The sequence below is a fragment of the Microchirus variegatus genome, assembly GCF_963457635.1.
Source record: "Microchirus variegatus genome assembly, chromosome: 10".
Lineage (NCBI taxonomy): Eukaryota > Metazoa > Chordata > Actinopteri > Pleuronectiformes > Soleidae > Microchirus > Microchirus variegatus.
Window position 1 is genome coordinate 5,043,419 of NC_139811.1, and position 11,821 is coordinate 5,055,239.

Consider the following 11,821-nt stretch of genomic DNA (forward strand, 5'->3'; position numbering starts at 1 on the left):
AACTATCCATGCGGGGCTCCATAAGGTTCTATTCGGGGGCTGCCAATGTGGCTCACACAGGGATTTCCATGGTGGCCCCACCCGTGCACACTTCTTAGTGCCTAGGTTGCATGGAAAGGGTACTAAAATGATGTAGGTCACATGTGGCTTCAGTGGGCGAACACAGGTGGACAAAAGCCTTATGGGATTCTACATGGAAGTATGAGTGGAGTGATGCTGCTATAATTCACGTGTGTGTGCAAGGCTGCTGATGAAAATGCTGCTGATGATGATGACGATGATGATGATGATGATTAGACTTTTTAAGCCAGATGACCTGCATGTGTGTGTGTGTGTGTGTGTGTGTGTGTGTGTGTGTGTGTGTCCACGGAGCCATGTAAATACTATAGTGCAGCCTAAATCTAATACCTGACTTAGTGGTGAGGTGAGTTTAAAGTAATTATTATTATTATCATCATCATCAGTGTACTCACCTGATGACGTGCAGATGATATATGTTTGCAGAATCACAGTTATATCCCAAACGACATGCATTCTTCGTTCAATTCATGCTCCTTCCTCTGCAGCTGTTGCGGGATGGCACTTCCAGGCGACGCGGCCAAACTTTGAGCATTTCCCGCCCCCCCCCCTTCGCGACTCCACACTTTCTCCTCCAGCTCTCCTCCAGCTCTCCGGCTCTCCTTTACCCCCTCTCGCTTCACTTTACTCCCTCACACGGAGCGCTGAGGTGGTTTTGAAGCCCAACGCTTCAGAGATCCGCCCTCACAGCCTCGTCCTCTTTCGCCTCCCGGACTCAGGCAGCATTTCGGCGCTCGGCCATCTCGTTTAGCACGTGTTCAATTGCACCTGTGAAATCTTTGATTGCGCATGTTTTCCTCTCCTGCTGGAAGCGGGCGTTTTTGGGGGGGTTTTTTGCGCACCGCTCGTGCGCTCGGCGGCGGATCAGGAACTTTAGTGACGCGCAGCGCACCAAGAGCGCACGGACGGAGTGAGTGAGAGAGAGAGAGAGAGAGAGAGAGAGAGAGAGAGTTTATGACACTGCGTGATGACAGATCACGATTAATACAAACACACACTATATATTCTGATGCATTTATGTTCAAGAAGGCAAACTTAAAAATAATAAAAAATTTAAATTAAAAAAAGGAAAACTGTTTGGTATGTTTGTAGTTGGCACATATATAAAATCATCCTGTAACAGTGACTCATTTTATCCAAAAAAATAAATAAATAAATAACTAAAAAATAGGGAAGCAGGCGCTTGCTTCTGTGGATGCTGTGCGCCATCTTGCGTTAGGTTGCTGGTACTCCCTCTGTCTCCTCTTTTATCCGCCTCTTATACTAATGACTGTTGTGTGTATACATATACAGAGGCGATTCTAGAGTCTGTAGGGGCCCGAAGCAAAAAATTCCCAGGGGGCCCTTCCTTCCAATAGTGTCCATCACCATTATGTTATAAATAATCTAACACCAATGAAAAATGTATGAGTTCAAAATATTTTTATTTTTTTGTTCAAAATGAATGAAATAACATGGAAAAACCTTGTAATTAAAAAGTATGTGAAAATATAAATGTAAAGAACAATAAAATACTGTAAATAGCTTTAAAAAAACTATACAAACTCAGTAAAAAAATTACATTACACTGTAAATAACCCACATTATAAAACAATATAAATATATAGAACAATAAAATACTGTAAATAACACACACTTTCCTCAGATCATGGGTGTTAATAATAAACATAATCAGTAATACAACATACATTTCAGTAAAACATCACAATATGTACCATTTATCATATTAAAGATAACTCCAAACATGCATCAAACAAGCATCAGTAGATTCTGCGCTCCCCCTACTGTTGCCCTGATGTAATTACAACTACTGTTAATACTGCTGGTATTAAAATGTCATTTTGAACAGAGAGCAATAGAAAATACAAAAATACTGTGCTCAAACTGATATGGCACACAGGAAATAATATTAACTCTAAACATTAAATAAAATGAAGATTACCTCTATTATTGTGAAGAAAAAAAATTTAAGCGACCATAAACAGAGTGACACAAGCATGGTGTAAATAATAGTGATACGTTTGTAAAATGGATAATTTTCTGAAAAACAAAAATTCATTTAAATTATTTCTTAAGAGGTTTGCAAACATTTTCAACGGATCCTTGTTCAGGGCGATGCCGACTATTATGATGGTAAATTTAAAGTCATTCCGAGATACTTTTTGTGTTTGAGGCTAAAGTCAGCTCACTGTCAAAGTGCATCAGGGCAAATGGATAATTTCCTGAATTTCAAAAATTCATTCAAATTATTCCTTACAAGGTTTGCAAATATGATGATAAATTTCAAATTATTCTGAGATACTTTTTGTTTTTTTGAAAAAAGTCAGCTCAATGTCAAAGTGCATCAGGGAAAATTTATCATTTCATGATTTTAAAAAATTCATTAAAATTATTCCTAAATAGGTTTGCAAATATTTTCAACGGATCCTTGTTCACGGCGATGCTAACTATTATGATGGTGAATTTCAAGTAATTCCGAGATACTTTTTGTTTTTTTGAAAAAAGTCAGGTCACTGTCAAAGTGCATCAGGGCAAATGGATCATTTCATGAATTTCAAAAATTCATGAAAATTATTCCTAAATAGGTTTGCAAATATTTTCGACGGATCCTTGTTCAGGGTGATGCCGACTATTATGATGGTGAATTTCAAGTCATTCTGAGATACTTTTTGTTTTCGAGAAGAAAGTCAGCTCACTGTCAAAGTGCATCAGGGCAAATGGATCATTTCATGAATTTCAAAAATTCATGAAAATTATTCCTACATAGGTTTGCAAATATTTTCGACGGATCCTTGTTCAGGGTGATGCCGACTATTATGATGGTAAATTTCAAGTCATTCTGAGATACTTTTTGTTTTTTTGAAGAAAGGCAGTTCACTGTCAAAGTGCATCAGGGCAAATGGATCATTATCTGATTTTCAAAAATTCATTAAAATTATTCCTTAAGAGGTTTGCAAATATTTTCAACAGATCCTTGTTCACGGCGATGCCGACTATTACGATGGTAAATTTCGAGTCATTCTGAGATACTTTTTGTTTTCGAGAAGAAAGTCAGCTCACTGTCAAAGTGCATCAGGGCAAATTGATCATTTCAGGAATTTCAAAAATTCATTAAAATTATTCCTAAATAGGTTTGCAAATATTTTCAACGCATCCTTCTTCAGGGCGATGCCGACTATTATGATGGTAAATTTCAAGTCATTCTGAGATACTTTTTGTTTTTTTGAAGAAAGTCAGATCACTGTCAAAGTGCATCAGGGCAAATGGATCATTATCTGATTTTCAAAAATTCATTAAAATTATTCCTTACGAGGTTTGCAAATATTTTTAACAGATCCTTGTTCACGGCGATGCCGACTATTATGATGGTAAATTTCGAGTCATTCTGAGATACTTTTTGTTTTCGAGAAGAAAGTCAGCTCACTGTCAAAGTGCATCAGGGCAAATTGATCATTTCAGGAATTTCAAAAATTCATTAAAATTATTCCAAAATAGGTTTGCAAATATTTTCAACGCATCCTTCTTCAGGGCAATGCTGACTATTATGATGGTAAATTTCAAGTCATTCTGAGATACTTTTTGTTTTTTTGAAGAAAGTCAGTTCAATGTCAAAGTGCATCAGGGCAAATGGATCATTATCTGATTTTCAAAAATTCATTAAAATTATTCCTTAAGAGGTTTGCAAATATTTTCAACAGATCCTTGTTCAGGGCGATGCCGACTATTATGATGGTACATTTCAAGTAATTCCGAGATACTTTCCGAGATTTTTTTTTTTTTTTAACTCAGCACAGGAAAATAATTAAAACCATAAGAGAAAAACACAAATGATTTCTGATAACTTGGTTTATTTATCAGACAGTAAACACCTCCCTCCTCAATGGTTGGAGAGGTTGTGTGAAACAACAGATTTGGACACAGGTTGTGACTGTATATGCATCAAGTACTGGTGCTGTGGCTTATTATATAAAATATCAAAACCACTCATTTGGATCACTTGCATCATTAGTACAGCAACACAAAGAGGAAATAAGTAACTTGTTCATTAGCTGTAAATATGGCTGCAGCATCAGTCACCTTTATTTCACAGCCATTGGATCAGATATTCTGGATACTTTTAAAGTCACTGTATCTGATGGCATGACCTGGAGAGTGGAGCCAGATATGAGATCCAGGCCCGTGACACTGATCTCTGCTTTTGTTCACGGTGTCTTGTTCTGTCGGCGCAGAACGGCCCTGTTGATCTCCCTCAGCAGCGTTTCCTTGTTGTTCCTCACGTTGGCTTTGGCCGTCTCCAACACAGACTGGATCTTCTCGTTGTCGAAGGGAAGCTGGAAGGTGGAGAACTCCTCCATCTTGGCGGCGAACTCCTCTGCGTCTGCAGACGACAGTGACAGAAGACTCGTTAGCCTCCATCAGAAAAAACAAGGGCTGAGTTACAGCTACAGTTAGCGACAGCGCTAACCATTAAACCATTGGTGCCACGATAAGCGGATGTTCCTGCTGCGAGGGAAAAACAACTTTTCGAACCACATTCATGAACAGGAAATACACATTGATTAAACACCACTATGTATATAATTGGACATCATTTGGCTTCCATCGGCACACATTTGAGAATGCAGTTTAGTTGAACTGCATGTTCAACAGACCTTTGCAGTTCTGCTGGTTGAACAGCGGCATGTAAACGATCGTGGGCGCCTTCTCGTTTCCCTCCAGCACGTAGCAGGCCTTCGGCCACTCTCTGTCCTCCAGCATTTTGTCGTCGATCTCTGGGAAAGGCTTCTTCACCTCGGCTGCGTAGTCTCTGGCAAGAGTCAGAGTCTGAGGAGAGGCACAGTGTATGTGTGTGTGTGTGCTGTCTTAATCTTTAAAGGGCAACCTTTATATATACATATATACATACACATATATATACACATATATATACACATATACATTCATATATATATATACACATATACATATATATACACATATACATTCATATATATATATACACATATACATATATATACACATATACATTCATATATATATATATACACATATACATATATACACATATACATACATATATATATACACATAAACATATATATACACATATACATACATATATATATACACATAAACATATATATACACATATACATACATATATATACACATATACATACATATATATACACATACATATATACACATATACATACATATATACATATAAATACATATATACACATACATACATACGTACATACATATATATACACATACATACATATAAATATATACATACATATATACATATACACATACATATACACACACACTATATATATACACACAATTATATATACATACACATATATATATACACACACACACACTATATATATATACACACACAAATATATATATACATACACACACACGTATATACACATATATGTACATACACATACATATATACACATATATATATACACACACATATATACACATATATATATACATACATACATACACATATATATATACATACATATAAATATATATAATACATACATACACACACATATATATTTATATATATATATATTCTAGTTTCTACCTATAGTAATTGTTGATTTTGCCAACTATAATGATGAGTTATCTTATCAGTGATACCTCAAACATGTTCCCAGCGCTGTACTCTGGTGCGATGATGAGGTCGATGTCTCTCTTGTCGCCCAGAAACGGAGGATAGCCCACGTTGATCAGCAGCCCTGCGTCCACCAGGTGGACTCTGTCCTTGGTGTGAAGACAAGCTGGAACGTTGAAATCTAAAAAAAAATAAACAGTTTAACAAATAATTGACCACTTATTTATTATTTAAACAAAGTGCCCATTTTATTGTATTCCCTTTCTTTTTTTAATGTTTAAAGGCCCAGTGTGTAAGAATTAGTGACGGCTAATGGTGAGACCATACACACTGTAATCACTTCACTTACTTCCCAAGTATGGAGAGCCATCTTTGTCAAAATTAATTAAATAAATAAAAACATCAATAAATTAATTAATTAATTAATAAATTAATTAATTAATGTGGCGAAATGAGTCTTCTGAAAATAATAAGAATGAGAATAAGTCTACTTACTTATTTCTGTTTTTATTTAGGTTTTTATTTAATCATTTCTGTTTTTATTTAATTTTGACTGAGTTTGGCTCTCCATATCCGAGTGCTTCAGTCAACTACGGTGGCCCTTGCATAGCAGGAAGGACGCCGTTCAAAATGCAAATTACATATATTATTAAATACTGCACATCATCCGTTCCGGTTGCTGTAGAAACACGGCAGACTCTGTAAAAGTCTAAAAGTGTATAGAGGCCCATTTCCAGTGTTCTAATGGTACATTGTGTTTGCTAATAGCATTAGAAGACCATTGGATGATTAGTAAACCCTTGTGCAATGATGTTAGCACAGCTGAAAACAGTGTTGCTGGTTGCAGGTACGACGTAGTTAAGCTTTTTCAATAAAAAACAGCTGTTGTAAACGTTGAAAACAGCTTTGTGTAAGTGTGAGCTGAGTCTTCTCACCTTCATATTGGTACAGGAAGTTAGCGGTTGTTCCCCACTCCCATTTCACAATCAGAGGAAGGACTTGCTTTGTGAGCAAAGAGACTGGAGGACACAGACACAGTTACATCTCATTGAAGTCTTATCATATTATTATTATAATAATAATAATGTTGTATATCTTCCTTACTGGACACTGACCATGTGTTTTGAAGACTCCGTCCTCCAGACTTTGGCTCCAGATCTCCACTGCGGTTAACAGATCCAGACTCCACTGCTTAAACTGACTTTCTCTTTCCTCTGGACTCATACTCTCCAGTGAGGCAGACTGGTCCTGATTGATCTTGTCTGGAAGACAAGAAATCGTTTTTTTATTATTATTATGATTATCATTATTATGATAATATTATCATATTATTTTATGTTATTAGTGGTATATAATCGCAGGTCACATTTACCACGTAGTATTTTCTGCAGATTCTCCAGGGCGGACAGAGCAGCCGGATGCTTGATGGTACTCGTCATGAGGACCCCCAGTTTGTGAAGGGCGTTGTAGACGCGCAGGTACTCTTTAGAGGCGTCGTCCACATGAGCAGGCACTGATGAAGAACGCACACACATCACATGTTACACCTGCCACGATGCTGCGGCAACTTGGGCGAGCATGAAAATGTGATTGATTCAGATTACCATTCAGCCAGGGAGGAATGAACTCTCCGACCATCTCTTCATGAGCCAACGCACAACCAAGAAGACCTGCACAACACACACACACACACACACAATGCATAAGCTAGAATAGTCCTTTACCACATTAACAATGTATAGAGTGCATTTCTGATTCATTTAAAGGTGCATTATGTAATAAATCTAAATCAACTGGCCATAAAATCCTCCTAATATGTCACAGAGACTCAGGAATAATGTTCATATAACAAACTGAACTCACCAACAACAACAGTACAGACAAAATATTTGCATTTTAAAAAATCTTTTGCAGACTGCAAATCATGTTTATGTTTTGAAATCATGCTTTGGCATGTGGCGCCACCTACCGCCGTCTACCAATCACTGCAGTCAGCAGAGTCTCAGCTAACGAGCAACCACGGGTTGCCAGTTAGGTCAGAAAACGAAACCTAAAAGACCTCGGTATTTTGAATTTGAATGTAGTAACTGTTTTTGGCCACATTCTTACATATGGCACCTTTAATGTTATAGTCATTAAAAAAAGTGCTTTTCTTTAAAAATCCACACAGAAAGGTACGGTGGCCCAGAGGTGTCAGGCCAAATACAAACGCCACAACACAAATACAAAAGCCATATATCATGTGTTGTGGCGTTTGTAATTGTGTTGTGGCTTTTGTGTTTGTGTTGTGGCTTCTGTATTTTTGTTGTGGCTTTTGTGTTTGTGTTGTGGCTTTTGTATTTGTGTTGTGGCTTTTGTATGTGTGTTGTGGCTTTTGTATTTGTGTTGTGGCGTTTGCATTTGTATTGTGGCTTTTGTATTTGTGTTGTGGCATTTGTGTTGTGGCATTTGTGTTGTGGCATTTGTATTTGTGTTGTGACGTTTGTGTTTGTGTTGTGGCTTTTGTATTTGTGTTGTGGCGTTTGTATTTGTGTTGTGGCTTTTGTATTTGTGTTGTGGCTTTTGTGTTTGTGTTGTGGCGTTTGTATTTGTGTTGTGGCGTTTGTATTTGTGTTGTGGCGTTTGTATTTGTGTTGTGGCGTTTGTATTTGTGTTGTGCCGTTTGTATTTGTGTTGTGGCGTTTGTATTTGTGTTGTGGCTTTTGTGTTTGTGTTGTGGCGTTTGTATTTGTGTTGTGGCGTTTGTATTTGTGTTGTGGTGTTTGTATTTGTGTTGTGGCGTTTGTATTTGTGTTGTGGCGTTTGTATTTGTGTTGTGGCGTTTGTATTTGGCCTGACACCTCTGGGCCACCGTAGAAAGGTCTCAGTCTAACAGGTATTCAAAATCAACAACAAAAATACGACGCTAACCAAATCAGGGAAACACAATCCAAAAGCACCAAGAATGAAACAGAGGTCAAAGCACAGTAAAAACACACACACCTTGTAGTCTCACCATGTCCATCTCGGGCTTCTGCTCCAGCAGCTCCGCCCTCTGGAACTTACTGCCCAGCAGAGACGTTTCGACAAAGAGCTCCAGCTCTGTGAACCCAGCCTCGTGAGGGCTCACCTCGAACCATTTCCCTGCGACACAGAGCAGCTCATTCGCACGCTAATTCAAACCAGTAGTGACTCACACACTGATGTGACGGGCGAGTACCTTCTACAGGCCCGTCTACGAAGCACATCCTCTCTATGGCGCTGTAGATGGGGTAAGGGTTGGTGGCATTGTAACTGGCCTCGTCTGAAAGTCGCCGCAGGTCCATCTGACGAAAAAAAAAACAACGTTCAGCTCTCGCGTGCACTCGTTATAACCGAGGACGAGTCTTGTACTGTACGGCTTTGCACCTGTTTCATGATCCCAGCAGAGGTCAAAACCCCCCAGATATCTGAGAGAGAGAAGAACTCCTCCTGGGACCTTTTCATCAACCAGTTCAGCGGCTCCTCCAGCTCCAGCCCAGGACCTGACAGCATGGACACGGCTCTGTCCATGTTGGAGCTCCATTCTGGGTCACTGTACAGGGACGACATGGACCTGCCAGAGAAAGACTTTTTAATTATGTACTCATTCTAATTTTACAGGTGCATTATGTAATAAATCTAAAGCAACTGGCCATAAAATCCTCCTAATATGTCACAGAGACTCAGGAATAATGTTCATATAACAAACTGAACTCACCAACAACAACAGTACAGACAAAATATTTGCATTTTAAAAAATATTTTGCAGACTGCAAATCATGTTTATGTTTTGAAATCATGTTTTGGCATGTGGTGCCACCTACCGTCTGTCTACCAATCATTGCAGTCAGTAGAGTCTCAGGTAGGCAGCATAATTCCAACTGGTTAACAGTTAAAGGTGCCATATGTAAGTATGTGGCCAAAAACAGTTACTACATTCAAATTCTAAATACTTCACAAATCTTTTAGGTTTCGTTTTCTGACGTAACTGGCAACCCGTGGTTGCTCGGCAGCTGAGACTCTACTGGCTGCAATGATTGGTAGACGGCGGTAGGTGGCGCCACATGCCAAAACATGATTTACAGTCTGCAAAATATTGTTTTTAATGCAAATATTTTGTCTTTACTGTTGTTGTTGGTGAGTTCAGTTTGTTATATGAACATTATTCCTGAGTCTCTGTGACATATTAGGAGGATTTTATGGCCAGTTGCTTTAGATTTATTACATAATGCACCTTTAAGTTCTCCTTTTGAGTGCGGTTTGGCAATAAAAGCACATGGTTTGAGAAGCACAACAACAAGACACAGCATCCTGGTTTCACTTCATGTTGTACTTAATAGTCATGTGACATGTGTAAAAAAAAAAAAAAGAAAATCCTTGTTCAGGTCAGGAGAAAATCAAGCATCAATCAAAAAAAAAATACTAGGTCCTTTAATAACGCACAAAAATGTGTACAACGTTTGGTGTTACATCTGTGGTCTGAGAGTTAGTGCGCCACCAAGTGGTCAAGATACAAATGACCAGAGTTGGTCCACATGTTAATGTTAGTATTTAGCCTCAGTGAGGATTATTTCATTCATAACACACAAGAAAATAGTTTGTGTGTGTGTGTGTGTGTGTGTGTGTGTGCATGCGTGCGTGCGTGGGTGTGTGTGTTCTTGTTACCATGTCGAGCCAGAAACTCCTCCCAGGTAGAGCAGCGTGTTCAGCAGACCGTCCTTTTCCATCTGATAGAGAGAGCCCACCAGACCCACGGCTGACCTCTGACCCCCACCTGAAGCCAACAGAGCGATGTTGGGAAGCGAGTCCTGGTTGAAAGGAAAGCTATTATTATTTACACTATTTATTTATATCTGTAAATATCATATACATTTGAATATTTAAAGTTTGTTTTTGGTCTTATATTTTCTCTAGTTTGTTATACACCTGATACCACCATGCTTCTGTAACCAGCATGTCCTTTCCCTCCATCACACCCACACCCTATGAGAGAGTCGCCCTCCAGTCAAGTCCACAGGTCCGGACAGGTTTTTAGCAGAGAGTGCATTTTATGGTGAGCTTACACTGTTTGAAGTCTGTTTTTTATTATTATTATTATTTATTTGCAGCGATAATGCAGTCACATTGTCATAGTGCTGGTTCAGCAACATTTAAAAAAGGACACCGTGTCGAAAGCATGTATCGGTGTAATGTTGTAATGTTTGGAGAATTTGAGCAGAAAATGGAAACTTCTATGAAAATCGAGGCAAAAGGCAGTTACATGACTCACTCCAAGCACAATAGTTCAAAGCGAGCTCTTTCTTACTGAAGTACAGTTGATTCCCAGGTCGTGGAGCGACTCCAGAATGAGCGTCTTCCTCCTGTCAACATAATCCTGTTCACCAGCGCACAGAGAGCGCGAGTGATATACGAGTGTCTGTGGGGACATTGAAAATTGGTGTCAATTCCAGGTCAACGTAAAGATAATCGGTGAATAACAAACGTATAACTTGCTGATGTAAATCTTCATCTCTTACCTTGGAAGCAGCCACTTTTTCCTGCATGCTGTCGTCCCCTGCTCTAGCTAAAGCTTCTGAAATCACAAGGCAAAGGCAAAGGCAGGACAATGAGGCCGACAAGCTTAGAATTCCAGGATGCATTTTTGGATGCAGCAGCAACAACAACAACAACAGCAGCAGCAGCAGCAGCAGCAGCAGCAGTCAATGAAATGCTGACGGTTAAATCTACATTAATGTGCACGTTAAGCCCTTTCTTGCACAATAGTCATTGGTTTTTGCGGAAATTCCTTTTTTTCTCTCTAAATGTCAGGTTGCAACATGCACACACACACACACACACACACACACACACACACACACACATTCTTGTACTTGCTGCATACTGAGGACTGGGTTGCTGACAAAGTGAGGACCAGCATTTCCACTTTATAAATCAACACAATTACAAATATCTACTTCATGAATGACATCTACAAAGAACTACTGGTTGCAGTACCATAACATGTCTGCAGGCGGAGCCCCAGAGCAAAAAGGGCTGGAAAACTTTTATTAAATTTTTTTTAAATTTTTGGTCCAAAATTTAACAAAAAAATCATAC

The 11,821-nt window shown here is 38.7% G+C and overlaps 1 protein-coding gene across 1 annotated transcript; it reads right to left on the reverse strand.

Annotated features, from left to right (window-relative positions):
• Positions 1–3,979: 3,979 nt before the first annotated feature.
• LOC310933494 (cytosolic phospholipase A2 gamma-like) lies at positions 3,980–11,328 on the reverse strand. The gene is made up of 13 exons (XM_083896999.1): positions 11,242–11,328; positions 11,031–11,141; positions 10,391–10,533; positions 9,113–9,299; positions 8,925–9,030; positions 8,708–8,848; positions 7,330–7,395; positions 7,098–7,238; positions 6,841–6,987; positions 6,661–6,744; positions 5,752–5,906; positions 4,731–4,902; positions 3,980–4,456 (listed from the first exon to the last, which is right to left on the reverse strand). The coding sequence occupies exons 1-13, from the start codon at positions 11,266–11,268 to the stop codon at positions 4,281–4,283; spliced, it is 1,656 nt and encodes a 551-aa protein (XP_083753125.1). The 5' UTR covers positions 11,269–11,328; the 3' UTR covers positions 3,980–4,280.
• Positions 11,329–11,821: the final 493 nt, after the last annotated feature.

Coding starts and splice junctions, on each gene's coding strand:
- LOC310933494 (XM_083896999.1), bottom strand. CDS start 11,268: ATGCAGGAAAAAGTGGCTGCTTCCAAG. Junction 10,534..11,030: donor TGGGAATCAACTGTACTTCA/GTAAGAAAGAGC, acceptor CCTTTCAACCAG/GACTCGCTTCCCAACATCGC. Junction 9,300..10,390: donor GGAGTTTCTGGCTCGACATG/GTAACAAGAACA, acceptor TTTCTCTGGCAG/GTCCATGTCGTCCCTGTACA.